This window comes from Zea mays, chromosome 6, assembly GCF_902167145.1.
Source record: "Zea mays cultivar B73 chromosome 6, Zm-B73-REFERENCE-NAM-5.0, whole genome shotgun sequence".
Lineage (NCBI taxonomy): Eukaryota > Viridiplantae > Streptophyta > Magnoliopsida > Poales > Poaceae > Zea > Zea mays.
Genome location: NC_050101.1, coordinates 119,877,392 through 119,899,495, shown reverse-complemented (window position 1 = coordinate 119,899,495; position 22,104 = coordinate 119,877,392). Strand labels below are relative to the sequence as shown.

At 41.8% G+C, this 22,104-nt stretch overlaps 1 protein-coding gene across 2 annotated transcripts; it reads left to right on the top strand.

The window, feature by feature from the left end:
- Positions 1–13,048: 13,048 nt before the first annotated feature.
- On the top strand, positions 13,049–21,712 carry LOC103625689 (choline/ethanolaminephosphotransferase 1). Of its 2 annotated transcripts, none has more exons than XM_008650977.3 (18): positions 13,049–13,419; positions 14,351–14,360; positions 14,447–14,497; positions 14,647–14,724; positions 15,727–15,802; positions 15,882–15,904; positions 15,979–16,079; positions 17,749–17,843; positions 17,964–18,038; positions 18,277–18,352; positions 18,721–18,784; positions 19,384–19,424; positions 19,520–19,604; positions 20,205–20,267; positions 20,357–20,415; positions 20,531–20,583; positions 21,165–21,237; positions 21,334–21,712. In XM_008650977.3, the coding sequence occupies exons 1-18, from the start codon at positions 13,283–13,285 to the stop codon at positions 21,353–21,355; spliced, it is 1,182 nt and encodes a 393-aa protein (XP_008649199.1). In that variant the 5' UTR covers positions 13,049–13,282; the 3' UTR covers positions 21,356–21,712. The 2 variants fall into 2 exon arrangements, with proteins under 2 accessions (XP_008649199.1, XP_020395032.1); XM_020539443.2 differs by lacking the exon at positions 13,049–13,419 and adding an exon at positions 13,449–13,696.
- The last annotated feature ends 392 nt before the right edge of the window (positions 21,713–22,104 follow it).

Below are 22,104 nucleotides of genomic sequence, written 5' to 3'. Positions count from 1 at the left end.
CATGAATTGAGAACTATGCTAAATGCGACTTATGAGCACTAACGTTAAAGCATCACATATGCACTCAAAAGGGGAGAAAACATCAAGCGAAATTCATTTTGAAATGCCCTAGGGGGCCACACAATTAGAGTTTTGCAAAACACGAGTCTACACGATTACCTCTCATACATGCAGGGCTCTAGCCAAAGTGAAGAAAAACTTCACTACCCAATGCATGCAGAGGACTGGGCATAACTAACTCAGACCAGACAGCTTCTCTTCTGGCAAGGCTGGCGCACAACTTCAATCTGAGACATCTCCTGGATGGGTCAAGAGGGAGCTGATGTTGATGACTTATTCTGGCGGCAACTGAGATGGCAAGACAGAGTCGAACTCTTCTTCAAGCTGGACTGGCTCTTGTAGTTCCTCAGAGGGCGGCGGTGCTGGTGGGGTGCTTGCAGCTTCTTCTTTGATCTCACGGGATGGTGCTGGAATCTTCTTCATGGTGAGGGGCTCAAACAACTCTAGCGGGGAATCTTGGGAGGACTCGGGGTGCTCTTGCTTATTCATAGCCTGAGGGAAGACTGGAATTCCTTCCAAGACTATGGCTCCTTCCAGGAGTTCCCAAGCCTTCTTCTCTCCTCTGATAGAGACCGGGTGACATTCAAGAATCTGGGGGTCTTCAGCTTTGATGGGTTGAACAGGGTTGGATGGAGCGGGCTCTTGGATCCGCAGGGCTCTACGTTGGTTATGGGTTACCAAGTAGGCCTCCATCAACTTCTGGACGTGCTCATCCTTGGCTTGCTTCAGGGCTTCAACAGCAATGACTTCACGACTTTCCAAGGCAGCTACACGGGCTTGAGCTGAGGTGAGATCCACATGGAGCTTACAGTTGAGCTTCTCTGCATCTTCTGCTCGGGCAATCATCTGACGGTGGTGCCGAGCCAAGAAATCATACTGTGCATCCAGGGTGAGCAGGTATGCAGTGAGGTACACGACTGAGGGGTCGTCCTCAAGCAGCTGCTGACCTTCCAATGCACGCATCCTGGCCATCCAAACTGGACGGTCTCTTTGAAAGGGCGGAAAGAATCTGAGTGGTGTGTCGGCCACTTCTTCTTCATAGATCTGACACAGGGCCCTCAATGCCTTGCGAGCAACGACTTGGCAGGTGTCTTTGAATCTGTGCCCAGCAGCAGTGACACTCCATTCCACATGGTGCGGACTGGATCCAATGTATACCGTCACGACACACTTCTCCGTGCCATGCTCGACGAATTCACGACCATCATACTCTGGCTGGCTCCTGATTCCGAAGCGAACTATGCATGCTTTCAGCAACTTGAGGAAACCATCTTCATTCTGGCAAAAGTTGGTTTGGCAGCGGACCTCCATCTGACTTCTGAGAGAATGAAAGGGGGAAAGCATTTTTGAAATGAAGGGATGAGAGCAAGAATTTTTTTTTGAAAATAGTTTTGACTCAAAAACTTTTGATCAGGCTAAGGGTTACGTCCTGCGGCCAACCTAACAGCTCTGATACCACCTGAAGCGTCCCCAATCCTCTGGGACTCAAATGTGATACAATTACTAGTCCCATGAGACTAGTAAACACATTTATACATCAGATGATTTCAGATCTGCTTAAACGAGACAAACCTATAAAGGTGGCGATCAACTTTAAGAGTTGGTCCACAACTCGGGACATATCATCAGAGTGGGGCTGAAGCAGCGCGATATACGCAGTGAAGCAATTCAGCGGTCCAACAGCCACAGGCAAGGTTGGGAACAGTCGTAACTCTTACCCGATCTCCTTTTTCTGAAAAACAACAAATAAGCAAGGGTGAGTACAAACGTACTCAGCAGCCCACCTTCACCCGCGGAATGGGGAAATCAGATATAATGCATGGAATATGTGGAGCTCAGGATATTTTGCAGAAACAACAATATTTTATGCAGAGTTGTTTTGAAAAACATTTTGTATTTTTGCAAAGTGCATCCTCTCCAAAAGGAGCAGGAAGTTTTTCAGTATTATAACAAAATCCCCTGGACTAAACCATCCAGGTATCTCAGCAGTTCCCACTGGTTTTCATTTTCAAAAATAGCTACTGGACTTCCCGTCCACCATAGCTCACGGCTCAACCGCCGAACCTTTTAAAAACCACTTTTCTCAAAACCATCTCTTTTTTTTTGAAAAACAAAACATTAATTGCCATACCATACCAGACTCGTCCATTCCTGTGGACATAGACTATTCGAATAGGTTTTCAAACTCTGCACAGAGGTGTACACTTTACCCACTAGTTCGGCTCTGCGATCCCATGACCAATGAGACCCGAATCCGACTCTCTTTCTTTCCCCGCACGTCCTAACCTTAACGGTTATCCGGAAGGAGTCAGGCCACCACCATGTCCAAACCGGACAAAACTTTCCCCCTCCTTATCCTCCCGGTGCTCCCCAGCCTTCATAACCCTGGGGTTGGACCGTACGAGTTCAGATTGAGTGACTGCCCACACAGTCTCGAGTGGTTGTACTATTAAAGAGTACAGGTAGTGAAGATGACAAACCGATCCTTATATGAGGGGACAATCCTTCTGCTCACGCCTAAATCAGCTGAGCCAACACCTTAGGCCCTCCCCTAAACCAGGGAGTCCCTGATTATCCCACTCACAAGGTGATAAGGGTGAAAACCCATCATCACACACATTTTGAAAAGCATTTTCTTTTGAAAACTCACACCTATTCTCAAATCATTTGGAACATATATATCAGGGGTTGATTGCGGCAAGCGGCTGGGTGGCCATAATAACTTGTCTCAAAATCATATCATGCATAAAATAACAGGCTGAGGGTTGTGGTTGAAAAATCATAGGTAATTTATGCATCAAAGGGATCCAGTGAGCTTGCCGTGCTTATTCGGCGAAGGGGGAAGGGGAGCTCGCGGAACTGGCTTCTGGCTCCACCGCCTAGCGTAGACTTGCGGATCTGGCCTCCACGAGACGGCATGAACGCTCCGATAACTATGCAACATGAACAAGCAAACATACAAACCAGCAAGTATACCAACAAATATTTAGTATAGTGGTCAGAATAGCGATATATGGATGGGTAGAGTCTTGAGTAGAATCTGTGTCATGTGGTGTTGTGATATTACTGGTGGTGGAGCGGAGGTGCTTACCAGGAGGGTGGACTGGAGGCGAAGCGACACTATGCGTGTAGCCGGCAGAGCGGAGTAACTGAGTGGGTGGGGTGTTTGCCTTGGCTGAGGGTGTTGAGTGTGTGTGGAGAGGGAGAGGGTAGCTGGGTGTATTTATAGCTGAGTGTATGTGGTGTAGCACAGTGAAGTTCACTATTGGTGAGAATAGTGACGAATGAATCGTCTGACTTAGTATGAACAGGAGAGTTATAGGCAGAATATGGGACAAGAGTATTTTGGGAGTTTTCTGGAATATGGACCATGCTTAAGGGATGACATGGTTGGATAGAGAATAGTTTGATAAGAATTTAGAAACGAGAATTATTGGAATCTGAGTTTAGGAGCCTGGTTCGAAGGAATCTCAAAGTTAAGCGTGCTCAACTTGGAGAAACCTGGGATGGGTGACCAGATGGGAAGTTCCCACTGGAAGGGAAATCACAGTCACCGGAGTTCGTATGACTGGAATATGGGTCTGGCTGGTCTTAGGTGGACTGGACAGCATGATGTATGAGTAGTTGAATTTTGGGGTGATCGGCTAATCGATGAATAGTAACGATGAATAGTGACGACGAAAAGTTACTATAGATATCATCGATGAGTAGTAACGATGATGAATAGTAACAATGGTGAATAGTGTCGGTGAATAGTAACGGTGAATAGTGATGGTGAATAGCCGTATGAACGAACGATGAATGATGAATAGGAACTATAAACGAACAATGAACGATGAATAGGAATTATGAACGAACGGACGAACAATTGAATGATCGGACGAACGAACGATCGGAATTTCGGCAGCATAACGGCAGGACAAAGATTATCTGGAAGAACGATGAATAGGGACTATGAACGAACGATGAACGATGAATAGGAACTATGAACGAACGATGAACGATCAAATGATCAAACGAACGAACGATCGGAATTTCGGCAGCATAACGGCAGGACAAAGATTATTTGGATGAACGAACGGACGAACGATCGAATGATCGGAAGAACGAACGATCGAAATTTCGGCAGCATAACGACATGACAAAGATTATCTGGAAGAATGATGAATAGGGACTATGACGAACGATGAACGATGAATAGGAACTATGAACGAACGATGAACGATCGAATGATCGAACGAACGAACGATCGGAATTTCGGCAGCATAACAGTAGGAAAAAGATTATTTGGACGAACGAACGGACGAACGATCGAACGATCGGACGAACGGACGAACGAACCATGAACGATCGGACGAACGATCGAACGATCGGACGAACAAACGAACAAACTAAGAACAGGGGACGAACGATCGAAGAACGATCGAACGATCCTTGTGCTAGTGTGTGCTTGTGTGGAACATGGAGTGGGTGTGTGGGGGGGGGAAGAGAGTTGCCATGAAATGACTTGGGGTGGGATGAGAGGAGGCCCTTGCCCCTCTATTTATAGCCATGGTGGGGGGATTAGGGGGAGGGATGAGAGGATTAGTGGGAGATTAGCATGTATTTGTCTTGTATAAGTGAGATTAGCTTGTAGAGCTCACCGTATGACACTGGAGTCATACATATACGTATGAGCATGAGGAAAGTTATGAAGAAAATATTTGTAGGGCCTTGAAAAATGGTTCTGAAGGTATTTCTCAAGAGGAAAATACCTGGAGATATATCGGTGGAATATTTGGGCAGTATTTCTGGAAAGAACTTAAAGAGGATCACTAGGGAAATATCTGGGCAGTATTTCTGTAAACAATTTGAGGGGGATCACTGGGGAAATATTTGTAGGATATTTTGAGGAGGTTTTTAGAGAGAATATAGACCACTATACTTTATTTGTTGATATCAACTCACAAACAAACATTTTGAAATGAAATTTGAAATTCATTTTGAATTTAGAGCAAGTTTGAGGAAATTTCAGGATTTGATTTTTTTGGGATGCTACAATAACTTGCGCATCCTTTTTGCCAACCTAAACATGCAACAAAAGGAAAAATTGAATGAATTGATTAGCGCTATTCATGAGAAGGATGATCTCTTGGACACCCAAGAGGACTTCCTTATTAAAGAAAACAAAAAACATGTTAAGGTTAAAAATGCTTACGCTCTAGAAGTAGAAAAATGTGAAAAACTATCTAGTGAGCTAAGCACTTGCCATGATGTTATTACCAACCTTAGAAGTGAGAATGCAAATTTAATTGCTAAGGTTGATTCAAATGCTTGTGATGTTTCAATTCCTAATCTTAGAAATGATAATGTTGATTTGCCTGCTAAGATTGAAGAATTGAACATTTCTCTTGCTAGCCTTAGGATTGAAAATGAAAGATTGCTTGCTAAGGTTAAAGAATTAGATGTTTGCAATGCTTCCATTTCCGACCTTAGAAGTAAAAATGATATATTACATGCTAAGGTTGTAGAATTAAAATCTTGCAAACCCTCTACATCTACCATTGAACATACTTCTATTTGCACTAGATATAGAGATATTAACATTGATGCTATTCATGATCACATGGCTTTAATTAAACAACAAAATGATCATATAGCAAAATTAGATGCCAAAATTGCCGAGCATGACTTAGAAAACGAAAAATTTAAATTTGCTAGAAGCATGCTCTATAGTGGGAGACGCCCTGGCATAAAGGATGGCATTGGCTTCCAAAAGGGGGACAATGTCAAACTAAATGCCCCTCCTAAAAGATTGTCTAATTTTGTTAAGGGCAAGGCTCCCATGCCTCAGGATAACGAGGGTTACATTTTGTACCATGACGGTTATCCCGAGAGCAAAATTAGGAGAATTCACTCTAGGAAGTCTCACTCTGGCCCTAATCATGCTTTTATGTATAAGGGTGAGACATCTAGTTCTAGGCAATCAACCCGTGCAAAATTGCCTAAAAAGAAAACTCCACTGCATCAAATGATCATGACATTTCATTTAAAACTTTTGATGCATCTTATGTTTTGACTAACAAATCCGGCAAGGTAGTTGTCAAGTTTGTTGGGGGCAAACACAAGGAATCAAAGACTTGTGTTTGGGTACCCAAAGTTCTTGTATCTAATGCCAAAGGACCCAAAACTGTTTGAGTACCTAAAACCAAGAACTAAACTTGTTTTGTAGGTTTATGCATCCGGAGGCTCAAGTTGGATCATCGATAGCGGGTGCACAAACCACATGACAGGGGAGAAGAAGATGTTCTCCTCCTACGAGAAAAACCAAGATCCCTAACGAGCTATCACATTCAGGGATGGAAATCAAGGTTTGGTCAAAGGATTGGGTAAAATTGCTATATCACCTGACCATTCCATTTCCAATGTTTTTCTTGTAGATTCTTTAGATTACAATTTGCTTTCCGTATCTCAATTATGCAAAATGGGCTACAACTGTCTTTTCACAGATGTAGGTGTTATTGTCTTTAGAAGATGTGATGATTCAATAGCATTTAAGGGAGTGTTAGAGGGTCAGCTATACTTAGTAGATTTTGATAGAGCTAAACTCGACACTTGCTTAATTGCTAAGACTAACATGGGCTGGCTCTAGCATCGCCGACTAGCACATGTTGGAATGAAGAATCTTCACAAGCTCCTAAAGGGAGAACACATTTTGGGACTAACAAATGTTCATTTTGAGAAAGACAGGATTTATAGCGCATGTCAGGCAGGGAAGCAAGTTGGTGTTCATCATCCACATAAAAACATCATGACGACTGACAGGCCACTCGAGCTCCTACACATGGACCTATTCGGTCCGATTGCTTACATAAGCATCGGCAGGAGTAAGTACTGTCTAGTTATTGTGGATGATTATTCTCGCTTCACTTGGGTGTTCTTTTTGCAGGAAAAATCTCATACCCAAGAGACCTTAAAGGGAATCTTGAGACGGGCTCAAAACGAGTTCGGCTTAAGGATCAAGAAAATTAGAAGCGACAACGGGACGGAGTTCAAGAACTCACAAATCGAAGGCTTCCTTGAGGAGGAGGGCATCAAGCATGAGTTCTCTTCTCCCTACACCCCACAACAAAATGGTGTAGTGGAGAGAAAGAATAGAACTCTATTGGACATGGCAAGAACCATGCTTGAAGAGTACAAGACTTCGGATCGGTTTTGGGCCGAGGCGGTCAACACTGCCTGCTACGCCATCAACCGGTTGTATCTACACCGAATCCTCGAGAAGACATCATACGAACTCCTAACCGGTAAAAAGCCCAATATTTCATATTTTAGAGTCTTTGGTAGCAAATGCTTTATTCTTGTTAAAAGAGGTAGAAAATCTAAATTTGCTCCTAAGACTGTAGATGGCTTTTTACTAGGATATGATTTAAACACAAGGGCATATAGAGTCTTTAACAAGTCCTCAGGGCTAGTTGAAGTTTCTTGTGACGTTGTGTTTGATGAGACTAACGGCTCTCAAGTAGAGCAAGTTGATCTTGATGAGATAGGTGATGAAGAGGCTTCGTGCATCGCGCTAAGGAACATGTCCGTTGGGGATGTGTGTCCTAAGGAATCCGAAGAGCCTCCAAATGCACAAGATCAACCATCCTCCTCCACGCAAGCATCTCCACCAACTCAAAATGAGGATGAGGCTCAAGTTGATGAAGGAGAAGATAAAAAAGATGAGCCACCTCAAGATGATGTCAATGATCAAGGGGAGATGCAAATGATCAAGACAAGGAGGATGAAGAACCAAGACCGCCACACCCAAGAGTCCACCAAGCAATCCAACGAGATCACCCCGTCGACACCATCCTCGGCGACATTCATAAGGGGGTAACCACTAGATCTCGTGTTGCACATTTTTGTGAGCATTACTCTTTTGTTTCCTCTATTGAGCCACACAAGGTAGAGGAAGCACTACAAGATTCGGATTGGGTTGTGGTGATGCAAGAGGAGCTCAACAATTTTACAAGGAACGAGGTATGGCATTTGGTTCCACGTCCTAATCAAAATGTTGTAGGAACCAAGTGGGTGTTCCGCAATAAGCAAGATGAGCATGGTGTGGTGACAAGGAACAAAGCCCGACTTGTGGCCAAGGGATATTCACAAGTCGAAGGTTTGGATTTCGGTGAACCTATGCACTCGTAGCTAGGCTAGAATCAATTCGCATTTTACTTGCCTATGCTACTTACCATGGCTTCAAGCTTTATAAAATGGACGTGAAAAGTGCCTTCCTCAATGGACCAATCAAGGAAGAGGTCTATGTTGAGCAACCTCCCGGCTTTGAAGATAGTGAGTACCCTAACCATGTTTATAAACTCTCTAAAGCGCTTTATGGGCTCAAGCAAGCCCCAAGAGCATGGTATGAATGCCTTAGAGATTTCCTTATCACTAATGGCTTCAAAGTCGGAAAGGTCGATCCTACTTTATTTATTAAAACTCTTGACAATGATTTGTTTGTATGCCAAATTTATGTTGATGATATTATATTTGGGTCTACTAACGAATCTACATGTGAAGAATTTAGTAGGATCATGACACAAAAATTCGAGATGTCTATGATGGGGGAGTTGAAGTACTTCTTGGGATTTCAAGTGAAGCAACTCCAAGAAGGCACCTTCATTAGCCAAACGAAGTATATTCAAGACATTCTAAACAAGTTCGGGATGAAGGATGCCAAGCCCATCAAGACACCCATGGGAACCAATGGGCATCTCGACCTCGACACGGGAGGTAAATCCGTCGATCAAAAGGTATATTGGTCGATGATAGGCTCTTTACTCTATTTATGTGCATCTCGACCAGATATTATGCTTTCCGTATGCATGTGTGCAGGATTCCAAGCCGACCCTAAGGAAGCTCACCTTACGGCCGTAAAACGAATCTTGAGATATTTAGTTCATACTCCTAAGTTTGGGCTTTGGTACCCTCGGGGATCCACATTTGATTTAATTGGTTATTCGGATGCCGATTGGGCGGGGTGTAAAATTAATAGAAAGAGCACATCAGGGACTTGCCAGTTCTTGGGAAGATCCTTGGTGTCTTGGGCTTCAAAGAAGCAAAATTCCGTAGTTCTTTCTACCGCCGAAGCCGAGTACATTGCCGCAGGCCGTTGTTGCGCGCAACTACTTTGGATGAGGCAAACCCTTAGGGACTATGGTTACAAATTAACCAAAGTTCCTCTTCTATGTGATAATGAGAGTGCAATCCGCATGGCGGATAATCCCGTTGAGCATAGCCGCACTAAACACATAGCCATTCAGTATCATTTCTTAAGGGATCACCAACAAAAAGGGAATATCGAGATTGCATATATTAACACTAAGGAACAATTAGCCGATATCTTTACTAAGCCACTAGATGAACAAACCTTTAACAAACTTAGGCATGAGCTAAATATTCTTGATTCTAGGAATTTCTTTTGATGTCTTGCATACATAGCTCATGAATATACCTTTGATCATGTCTCTTTTATATGCTATGACTAATGTGCTTTCAAGTATATTTCAAACCAAGTCATAGGTATATTGAAAGGGAATTGGAGTCTTCGGCGAAGACAAAGGCTTCCACTCCACTCCATAACTCATCCTTCGTCGTTGCTCCGAGCATCTCTCCGTCTTTGGTATAATCTTCACTCATATTTTATTTGCCAAAGGGGAGAAAGTAGGTAGCAAGGGCTTATATTTCACTCAAGTATCCGTTTTTGGCGATTCATGCCAAAGGGGGGAAAGTATTAGCCCAAAGCAAAAGGACCGCACCACCACCTAATTTTAAAATTAATGATTTTCAAATTGGTATCTTATTATGTTCAAAAGGGGGAGAAAGTAAGTATTTTCAAAATTGATATCTTAAAACCCTCTTGAACACTAAGAGGAGAATTTATTGAAGGGGAGTTTTGTTTAGTCAACAGAAAAGCATCTGAATCAGGGGGAGAAAATTTCAAATCTTGAAAATGCTTCTCAAAATCTTACTCATTTACCTTTGACTATTTGCAAAAGAACTTTGAAATGAATTTACAAAAAATTTGCAAAAACAAAACATGTGGTGCAAGCGTGGTCCAAAATATTAAAAATATAAAAAAACAATCCATGCATATCCTATGAGAATTTCTATTGGCTCAATTCTAAGCAACCTTTGCACTTATATTATGCAAACTAGTTCAATTATTCACTTCTATACTTGCTTTGGTTTGTGTTGGCATCAATCACCAAAAAGGGGAGATTGAAAGGGAATTAGGCTTACACCTATTTCCTAATTGATTTTGGTGGTTGAATTGCCCAACACAAATAATTGGACTAACTAGTTTGCTCTAGTCTATAAGTTCTACAGGTACCAAAGGTTCACAATAAGCCAATAAAAAGACCAAGAAAAGGGTTCAAACAAGAGAGCAAAAGACAACCCGAAAGGCTCCCTGGTCTGGCGCACCGGACTGTCCGGTGCGCCACCGGACTGTCCGGTGCGCCAGGGCACTCGAGGCTGAACTCTTCACCTTCGGGAATTTCCAAGGGCGCTCCGCTATAATTCACCGGACTGTCTGGTGTGCCAACGGAGCAACGACTACTTCGCGAAGCAACAGTCGACTGCAACGCATTAAATGCGCGCCTGCGCGCGTAGAGGACAGAGCAGCGCCAGAAGGCGCACCGGGCAGTCTACAGGACCTGTCCGGTGCACCATCGGACAGCCCAGAGGCCCCACAAGTCAGAGCTCCAACGGTCGAACCCTAACGGCTCGCTGACGTGGCTGGCGCACCGGACTGTCCGATGCGCTATGCGACAGCACACTTCCAACGACCATTTTTGGTGGTTGGGGCTATAAATACCCCAACCACCCCACATTCAATGGCATCCAAGTTTTCCACTCTTCTACACCTTACAAGAGCTAGCATTCAATACAAGACACACCAAAGAGATCAAATCCCCTCCCAACTCCACACAAAGCTTTAGTGATTAGAGAGAGAGATTTGTTGTGTTCATTTGAGCTCTTGCGCTTGGATCACTTCTTTTCTTCCTTCATTCTTGTGATCAAACTCAATTGTAACCAAGGCAAGAGACACCAATTGTGTGGTGATCCTTGCGGGAACTTCGTGTTCCGTTTGATTGAGAAGAGAAGCTCACTCGGTCTAAGTGACCGTTTGAGAGAGGAAAAGGGTTGAAAGAGACCCGGTCTTTGTGACCACCTCAACGGGGAGTAGATTTGCAAGAACCGAACCTCGGTAAAACAAATCATCGTGTCTCGCTCTTTATTCACTCACGATTTGTTTTGCGCCCTCTCTCTCGGACTCGTTTCTATTTCTAACACTAACCCGACTTGAAGTTGTGTTTAAGTTTGTAAATTTCAGATTCGCCCTATTCACCCCCCTCTAGGCGACTTTCACATTCAACATCACCATAGATAATATAATTGGATAAAGTAGCAACACTAGGATAGTACCACATAACACATTACATGTACCATTACAAGGCTTCCATGACATTATTGCCCAAAAGATTGTTAAATGGGCAAAAGAAGATGGTGAATGAAGTCCAAGTTCACGTTTTTAGCCAAGTTTATACTAAGTATTTTATACCCACGAGTTAACTTGTATGAGTAAGGGTGGAACATTCAAATACCTGTTTATCCACTGGACTCGTGGGTAAATTATTTAGCTCATAAACATACTCTAATGGTGTAAATACCCATTGGATATTGGGTCGCCGGTACCCATCGACAGGGGTGGAAACGGATGTTTATTTTAATGTCAGATTTTTGGTCATTTTTCTTCTATTGCAGACAAATAAGATATTGTAATGAGATTTTGCTTCGACGTGAGTAAATAATATTGTAGCATAATCCCTTCGACTTGTATTTAACCTTGACCTTGTAAAGATTTATAAAAACTAAATCTTAAATTTATCATATATATATTCTCAAACAATATATATAAAAATTTAAATACAGATCGGATACAGATTCGAATGTTTTTTCACCTTTTTAATTGTAGAGAGCAAATAATACATAAAAATCTATACAAAATTTTATTCTTACGTGTAATAATACGTTTAATAATATAAAAATATTAACATAAAATTTCAAACATATCTATTTTAAAATACCAAATTTATTATAAGAATTCGGATGTATAAGACCCTGTCTGGATTATTGTTTGCCAGTGGCTTATAATTAGCTAGCAAAATTAGTCACGCTCTGTTTAAAGACTTGACTAATAGATGTATTTTTATCTTTATACGATTTATTAGTATCTAATAGCAAGATTAAATAACTAATAAATAAACAATTTACCAGCCCTCCGGCTAATAATTAGTACTAAAATTTGGTGGCAAAATGTTTGCCATAAGTAGGGGTGGATATCGAGCCAGCTTGGCTCGGCTCGACCGAGCTCGAGCTGGCTCGTTAAGGGAACGAGCTGGCTCGGCTCGACTCGTTAACAAACCGAGGCAGAGAACCAGCTCGACTCGACTCGTTTGCGAGCTCGAGCTGGTTCGTTTAGCTCACGAGTCACAAGAAAAAATAATATACATGTATATATGCAATAATATAATAAATTGCTAGTTAATTTCGTACTAATTTAATACTAGAAAAGGCAACAATACTCATAATTTTATAATCACATCATTTAAACCCTAAATTAACATAGTTCATCACTTATTAATTCATCTAATACAAGTATAGACTTTGTTTTATAGATAAATGCTAGCTTATTTGAGCTAACGAGCTGGTTCGAGCTCGTGTCAAGCTGACTCGTTAACGAACCGAGCTTAGATATTAACTCAACTCGTGATAAAATTGAAACGAGCCGAATCAAGTCGAGTCGAGCTAACCATAAGTCGAGCGAGCTCACGAACCACGAGTATTTTGTGGGCACTACCGCACTAGTCGCAAGATCCAAACAGGCCTCGTATGCGTGCGTTTTGTCAGGGTTGCGTTGAACCTTGCTCAAAACGCATGGGACCCACGCCATCACAGAAAGCGTGACAATTGACGAATATACCACGCGTTGCGTTAGGCTAGATCCGCTCCCCTGCAGGCCACGCCTTCTCGCCGCTCGCGGAACCACCGCCGCCACCTCACCACTCCAGCTCCAGCCCCCGCCCGCCATAATCGCGTCCCCTTCTCGTCCTTCCAGAGCTTCTTAAACCACCCGGCCCGCTCCCAGCGTCCCTTCTCCGCCCACAGCCAGCGGCGAACTCGATCGAGCAGGATGGGGTTTATCGGCGCGCACGGCGTGGAGACGCTGAAGCGGTATAGGTACAGTGGAGAGGACCGCTCGGTGGTGGCCAAGTACGTGCTGCAGCCCTTCTGGAGCCGATGCGTCACTCTCTTCCCGCTCTGGATGCCGTGAGTAGTCTCCAACTCCTCTCTTTGTGCGTGTGAGCATGGCTTCTTACTGGTCATTCCCCAATTTGTAAGGGCAGTAACAAATATTGCTTTGCATGATCTCCCGAGAAGGACTAGTTGTTTGTGTTTAGCGTTGTTGTGGAATATTTGAATCTGGAGATGCGCAGAACGCTTGCTTAGGTTGTTCTGCAGATCACTATGGGAAGTTGAGGAGGCGCTTATAAGAAGTAATTAAGGGATGACATCCGGTTGCTTCTAAAACTGAATGCCTTTACAGGTGTGTGTTAGCTTGTTCTGATATTGTACTGTTGCCATTGTTAAGTAGTGGCCGGATTCTATGGCACAGGGCAATAATAAATTCCATGCACTCAGCTGCTGCTAGGTGTTTTGACCCCCCCCCCCCCCCCCCCCCCCCGCTATGTGTCACTACTGTTCATAGATCAAATATATTTTGGTGACCTATTTCAGCAAATTTCGTAAATATATTTGGGTACTGAAGAAAGTGCAGAGAGGGGGGCAAAATGGCCACCTTCTCCTGCTCTAAGCTTATTTCCACATGTGAGCAGTGAGTTTCGACTGGATGATTTCCTTGCGCAACAGATTGTGGCCTGGAGAGTAAAATGCTCTTAGACTCCATGTGTGCTGAGATTTATCTTTTTTTTGTTAAAACAAGTTTTTTTTAATAATTTTGCCAGAGCACTGCCTTTCAGTTAAGCAATAAAAGAGAGTTTATGTACAAGGTCACACTTAACTGCCAAACACAGAGTATTCCCATCCCAACACCTAGGACCTAGCCTCTCACCCCTGTGCTAAATCAAGCTTTGGCAGAGTGCACGCATCAAGTTTCATGTTGCACTTTGTTCTTTCCTTATCAAAACTTCTGTTCTAACTAACATTTTTTCTTCGTTTGCATGTGTGGATTCATAAATAGACCAAACATGGTAAGCGATCGATGACCACATTGTCAATTCTTTGTTGGATTCATCTCTTATGGTGCAGTACATGGTTATGCTTTCCGACATTTCAGATCACACTTACAGGATTTTCGTTTCTAGTACTATCAGCGCTGCTTGGCTATGTAAGTGTCTTTCTTGCCTGAATTAGTTGCAGTTTTGTGAAGCTATTAACCAGCTGCTAAGATCCCAACCTGTGTTTCTTTTGATGCATTCTATATCACGATAGAACCCTTCATTTTTTAACCTGTTGCTATGATGGCCACTTCTGCAGATATGTTCGCCTCACCTTGACACTGCTCCCCCTAGGTGGGTCCATCTTGCCCATGGATTACTTCTCTTCTTGTACCAGGTTTGTGAAACTAAACAATCATGAGATTTTAGATGGACAATTAAGTCGTTGTTCTGTTTCCTCCTCGCCCCCCCCCCTCGATTACCAACCAGTAATACATTTCTAAACAAGAGTATTTCAGTTTAAAAGTTTCATGTCCTGCTTTTCCTATCCTAGGATTTAGTTTCCTCCCAAGAGAGAAAAGAGCCCAGGCAAACAAGAGGGTTGTGCCACTGTTAACAGTGGAATTTAGGATTCGTTGTTAACTTATGCGGAAAGAAGTGTGATTTGTTGCTTTAGGTGGTTTAAAATGAGTTCCATGTCACCTTTTGCAGAACAGTCTTTGTAACTTAGTTGCATAAGTCTAGAAAATTTATTTGTAAGGGCTCAATTTCAGTTTAAACACACTGTCATAAAATAAAATAAAACATGTTTCATGCATTTAAATGAGAGCAAAACACTCTTTTGGTATTCGGCGATGTACTAAATAGCATTAACCCTGTGCCCTTTCTGTGGTTTATTAGACTTGATACAGTTTGCTTTGCATTATCTGTACCATGCATCATCCAAAGTTCCAAATCTGTTCTGCAAACAACTAAAGAAAAGGGCAGACCTAGTTCCGGAGGCAGGGATAAACCGAGGCAAGGCACGCCCCCATCCAATTGGGGAGATGCTGGTTCGATCCAGCAGCCTAGTGACTCAGCGAGATAGCTCTCGCCACTGCACAAGGCCTGCAAACAACTATGACATTATATTAAATCTTGAGATTCAAACAACTTGGCAAACTCTATACTTCTCATATATAGTTGAATGTATTTTGACGTAGTATCTCCTTATTGACATTAAAAAGAAGCACAATACTTTTTTCTACTTTGTTATCTGCTGGTATGCATAATGGTTCATTGGATGTTTGATTAAACTGGACACTATGATGCCAGCTTGCTCATAAATTTGATAGAGTTTGAGAAACTATATTTTCTTATAGCATCTTGCTTTGACAGTCTAATATTGCCTCCATGCTAGACTTTTGATGCTGTTGATGGTAAACAAGCAAGGCGTACTAGCTCATCGAGTCCTCTTGGAGAACTTTTTGATCATGGTTCTTATTTAGCCCTCATTTTCCTTTTCTCATCTCTATTAGCATGGCATCTTACGATCTCTAAATTGCCATTTTACAGGATGTGATGCACTTGCGTGTGCTGTAAGGATTTTCTAAGCCCTTTCACCTTTTTCTTCTCCTTCGGCCTTTGAGATGTTTTTCTGATTTGTTGTTAGTTTGAAGCATTGGCCCTTGGAAGCACCTTGATGTGTGGAGGATGGACACTTTGTTTCTGGGTAGTTGCCGCTGTCCCGTTCTATCTTGCAACCTGGGAACAGTAAGACCCTTCAAGCCCTTTTGGTCTGTGCATCCTTTATACTTGAGCGAAATTTGCTCTTTTCCCCAAATACTACTGTGTTTTCTGATCACTTGACCAAATGATTAGATTTCACAGTGCTTAAAATAGTAAAAGCTTCTTAGGCTTATAGGCTCTGTACCTATTGTGTCATTAAGTTATCTCAAAATTGGCCATTAAGTTATCTCAACGTTATCTAGTTTTAATGTTCCTTAATTTCTTTTGCATGTTATTGTTTAATATGCTATGGAATGTAATATGATAAAATAGCTCAAATGTGGATTTCTCCCATGGTTACTTCCACAATGTCTGGGGAACACATTGGTGACTTAGTGTTTATTTCCATTTTCTTAACAAGTATGGCAGTGTCTGGGGTGGGGTGCTGCCTAGCGCCTCATCATTTGATTAGGTGGGCTACTCTGTGATCAGTGCCTCAGTGGAGGAGGATGGTGCTTAGAAACTGTCACCTAGGCAGCTAAAAGGCCAATTTTTGAAAGTGGTAGATGATTTCTCTACTTTATCATGGTTCATGGTGAATGGGTGCTCATTTTTCTATATTTTCCTCTTGTTTATTCTAGTTAGGGAAAGTGCGTTTGTGTCGCTTTATAGGTGGAGCTTGAGATGTTTTTTTCGTGAAAACACAGGAGAACTGCGCGTCATTAAATTAAGAAGGGTTTAAGGTCCTAGAGGACCAGTATAAGATAAGACCTTACGGCGGCCACATACAAGCATGCATAAACACATCCATGGCTAGACAGTCACTACTACACCAAAAACAAGCTAAATCTGTTGGACCCCAGTAATAGGACCGGTCTAACAGACAATTCTGAGGCCCCATTTGGCAGGGCTTCTCCACCGGCTTCATGAGCCTTTTGGAGCCGTTTTCTGCCAAACGGGCTAAAATAAAACAGCTTCACTGGTGAACCCCTTAAAACCTGCTCTTACAGAGGTTTGGGTGGGATGGAGCCAAAAAACTGGATTCACCTGGCTTCAACCCACACCCATGGCCCCACTGTGCCAAGATGTCAGGTCTGCCCCCAGCCTGAGAGGGCTTATGGCCAACGGAGGCGTGGCCGCCGGGGCGGCGTGGTGGGGAAGCAGGTGGAGCTTGCCGCTGGGATGGAACGCACAGTAACGAAGAAGGCATGAAGAAAAGGATATGAAAAAAGAAAGGGTATTGTTGTCTTTTCATTTGTTTTGTCCACTACATGGAGCTGTTTTGCCAAATGGGATACCAAAATGGCTTCAGCTCCACTGGGACCAGGAGAGCTGTTTGTGGAGCTGAAGCAAAAAAACGCTTCACTGGTCAAGTGTAGCCATGCTAAAGGGGCCTTAGTTTATGCATGGGAGAAAAGAATGTTTTGAGTTTTAGACCAATAACAACTCGAACAATAGTACACAAGTAGTAAAATCCTATGCGGCATTGCATGAGACAATTTATGAGGTAGCTGATGTTTAGCAATGTACTTGCTGTGTCTTCTGTTGTAGCAAATGATTTGACACAAGAAAATTTACAGGTTTCAGTCATTAGTTTTGCATCTTGTGTTGCTGTAGCGATGTTTTTAATCTTTATTTTTGGTGTCTGCTAATATATTCATATTAACAAAGGTGTATGTCTGCTGTTTATTGGTATTTACACTTTTGTCACCAGCTTCTTTACAAATACGCTCATTCTGCCTACAATAAATGGACCAACGGAGGGCCTGATGCTGATCTATGTATCACATTTGTTTACATTTTTTACTGGTAATTTCCCAATAAAGAAATCTTGATATGCGTTTAACTTATTCAAATCTATGTTACATTCTTAATTATTCTAAAATGGGAATGTTACTGCATTTGATGTTTTTTGTTCTCTTAATCTAGGCGCTGAATGGTGGGCACAGGATTTTCGGAAATCACTACCCTTTTTCGGTTGGATTCCACTTCCATTTCTTTCTGGTATGTACTCTAGGGACTAGGAGATGTCATGAATTTATGCAAACACGGCATTACTTATTTCCTTTATGCCTTATTGTTATTGCCATGTTATTTGACTGCATGCATATAACATTTTTGTGCTCTTTGCTACAATGTGATATCTGTTTCTTTAGTCAAGTGCCAGAAATGCAAAACGCTCATGGCCTCACATACTTGTTAATGCCATTATTTCTAAAGTTCTTCCTTTTGCTTGTTTCAGAAATTGAAATTCCTTTATATGTTCTTGTGCTGATTCTTATGATCGTATGTGCTGTTATACCTACTGTTAGATCCAAGTAAGCTTCTCTTCCTTTTCCTCTACTTCCTAACTGCCCTTCGCATTCATCATCCAGAACTAATATGGAACTATATGCAAATGCTGGTTCGTCCAGTTTATTGAATTGATAAATGCAGGTAGTGACTTTGGGACATTCACCTCAGCACAAAGCAATAATGATATTGATAAATGCAACTGGAATACATGTCTCACTGTTCTTTGTATTCATTCCGCAAAACTGCTTGCAATATCATCCCATTTCATAAATCCTCACTTCTTTTGCTAGTGATTTCAGTTAAATTTAATGCAATGTGAAGTAAGCATAATAGTTAATTAATGTAACTTTGTTGCATACAATCTTTGCTTAGAAGTGATTCTTTTGTTCAGTGTCAGCAATGTCCAAGAGGTAGTTGAGGCACGAAAAGGAAGCATGGCATTAGCATTAGCCATGGTAAGCTTTTGACTTTTCTTATATGCAGACGAATAGAATTTGTTAACTGTGCAATTTTTACAGTTTGGCTTTGCTACTCTGCTTTTGGAAACAGTAAGTGATCATCCATTTGAAAATATTAAGCCCTAAGCAAGTAAACAAAGAAGGGATAGTCTTTTTAAAAAAGAAATGTGTGTTTTTGCACAAAAAAAACTTTGCTCCAAGTAATATAACTTTTTTCATTGGAGTATATAATTTTGCAACACCAGTGCTGAAAAAGCTATACATATCTAGTTCCCTCCAGGCCTCCTCTTCCAGAGCATTTGGCCCTCTAGAGCATCTGAGTTGTCAATGTGAAAACCTAGCTGTTGTTTTTATTTTATTGCCTCTTTAGTTTATACACCCTCCGTTCTTTTTTATTTGTCAAGTTTTAGTTCAAATATGAACTAGCGGGTGACAAATATTCGAGAACGGAGGTAGTGTTACATAACCATCTTGTGTTTGGGAGCCTCAGGTTATGCACTGTTATTTTATATTATCTATTCAAGTCGCTGTTTATCTCCGCAGATACCATGTGCTATTAATATACGTTTTCTTATGTTTTTTATACTTGGCTGCAGATCCTTCCTTTTATTGTACTGTTAGCTGGAGTTGCTATCTGGTATGCCAACTGAAAATTGTATCATCGTTTATTGTATAGGATACAGCTTCAGAAATCTAGATGGTACACTTAGGTCCCTGTTATTTGTTATGCAGGTGCTATCTTTCTCCTTCAAGTATAATGAGGAACCAGCCACATTTGCTCGTGATTGGAACTGGCTTTAATTTTGGATATTTGGTGGTAAGTTTCGTTGCTGTTGTTTTTTGTTCTCAGATTATTTAGCTAATTGTAGCTGCTCAATGCAACAGGATTTTTTTATGTACAACAACACTGGCAAGAACGAATCCTTTTAGTCCCAAACAAGATACAGTAGGGAGTAGGCCAGTATCAATAGTAAACAGAGTTTTATATCTAATCTTAGGTTTGAAATTTTAATTTGCTGAAGTTCCTTTTGATTTAATTTTGTAAGGCTGGTATAATTGAAAATAGCAGCTTGAGCTAGAAAGCGGAGGCTGCAAGCCTCCTCACACATTACTGTAGCACCAGCAGAGCGAGCTGCAGCAGCAGCCGTGGTATAATATTAGTGTCCTTAGTACTTGATAGTTCCATGCTGCCATTAGACATAGATATGGAATGCATGAGTCAAGCAATGCACCTGTTTTCTCATATGAATAACAGATTAGACTGGACTTAATTTCAACTGTTGCATGATGTTCTTTGGTAATGTGTGGTTTTCTGAAGGGACAAACTCAGTGTAATACTAACGCACTATCACAGTATCACTCTTTTTGTTTATATTTATAACTACTGCTTATAATGTAAATAATCATCTATGAACAGGGAAGAATGATACTTGCTCATTTGTGTGATGAACCCAAAGGTCTAAAATCTGGGATGTTCATGGTATGACTTTGAAGTGTCCTGTATTCTCATCTTTAGATGCCAAGTGTAGGCTACTATTAAAGCGCTGACAAAAAAAACTCTTATTTCAGTCTCTGGTGTTTCTTTGTTTTCCAATTGCAAATGCTCTCATTGCAAAGATCAACGATGGGTAAGCCCCTATATGTGTGTTTATTCCACCTAGTACCGGTAACATCTGAAAGACGGATCTTTTAATGTTTATGCTTAGTTGCTTACACTAAATGACTCAATCTTCTTGCCGACAGGAGTCCTTTAGTTGATGAGCTTGTTCTGCTGCTGCTTTATTGTGCATATACAGGTGAACCTGAGCATTTTCATTTTCATACTTGTGTCTTAAATTTTACATACAAAATTTAAGGATCAGATCATATTAGAATCAGACTCTATTTCTATTTAATTTGTGAACCAAAATTAATTAATGGCTCAAACGAATCATGAAGAAACATTTGGATCGCGATTCATTACCACCTCTAGTCATATGACCATTTATATGGAACTAACATTCAGTTTGTCCATTATATTCAACAGTATCATGACTTGCGGGCTCTTCCTAAAGAGCCCGTGTAGATTTATAAAGTGCTATTTCGGATAGTATATTCTCTAAAGTCTTCATTTCCTATGGATCACTGCGTCATAAAACTGTAGTTCTTTTTCTTGTATCACTGTTATGCCGGGTATGATCAGGGAGACCAACATCTGCGCATGTTGTATTCTCATATTCATAGTATGTACAACTAAACTATGCATATAAAAAATCTGCAGTGTGTTATGTGTCTGTCTTCTGGGATTACGGTACCCCCTTTCTATGTCGATGTTTCTGCTTGGTTATCTGGTCACACTCAGCATTTACATAGCACTGTTCCATTTTTCTTGTGACAGTGGGTCTCTACCTGCACCTCGCTGTGTCGGTTGTGCATGAAATCAAGGATGCCCTTGGAATCTATTGCTTCAGGTGTGGAAACTGGAAACCTCCGTGTGCTCTTACTGCTCAGAAACCACCCTCCCATGTTTTTAACCTCTCTTCCGCTGCTGCTGGTATTGCATACAGGATAACTAGAAAGGAGGCTTGAACTTTGTAGTGAAGATATATTATTATTACTTCACAAGTGCTAGCGAGGAGCAACACAGTTCGTCACCGTGCACGCTGGGAGTGTGTGTGCCCCTCTGAAATGCCACAGCCATCTGTTTGTTGAGCAGAGGGATCTAGGGATTGTATTGCGCAGTTATCTTGGTCATATAACAATATAGCAGTGTGATGTACACTGTAGTAGGGTCGTTAGAAGATATACTGTGAAAAACTTGCTTGGAGAAAGTGATCGTAGCATGTGATTATCTTGGTTATTGTCTACACCCTCCGTTTTTTTTTAAAAAAAAAATATGTATTATATTTCGCTATAAATCTAGATAAACATCTATTTAGACTCGTAGCGGAAACGACTCTTTTTTTTGTGTGTGATGGGCACTCTTTTGGGGACGGAGATCTGACTGTTTATGCGTTTCTGCCATGACAGGGATTTTTGGCCAAGCCTGAGCCTGACGGCTGAACGCGTCGGCCGGCCCCTGCCTTCTGATAGCTCGATAGCAGTCGACGGCCTCTTCTCCGTCTCGTGGGGCGTTTGCGTCGAGGAAGAAACAACAATGCAGCCTTTAAGCCTTCAATTCTCAGGCCCAGTTTGCTGCTTTGCATGCTTGTTCGTCTCTCAGGCTCTTCACGGTCACGGCGCAGCGACCTGGCATGTTAAAAAAAATGGGCCGATATATATATCATGTGCAGGTTTTCTTTACCACAAAACTTTTGCCTAGCGCTTTTTTAGCACCG

Excerpts from the sequence above, each read along its gene's own strand:
- LOC103625689 (XM_008650977.3), top strand. The coding sequence starts at position 13,283 with ATGGGGTTTATCGGCGCGCACGGCGTGGAGACGCTGAAGCGGTATAGG. Across the intron at positions 15,803-15,881 it reads TGGAGAACTTTTTGATCATG|GATGTGATGCACTTGCGTGT; the intron begins GTTCTTATTTAG and ends GCCATTTTACAG. Across the intron at positions 17,844-17,963 it reads TTTGTTTACATTTTTTACTG|GCGCTGAATGGTGGGCACAG; the intron begins GTAATTTCCCAA and ends CTCTTAATCTAG.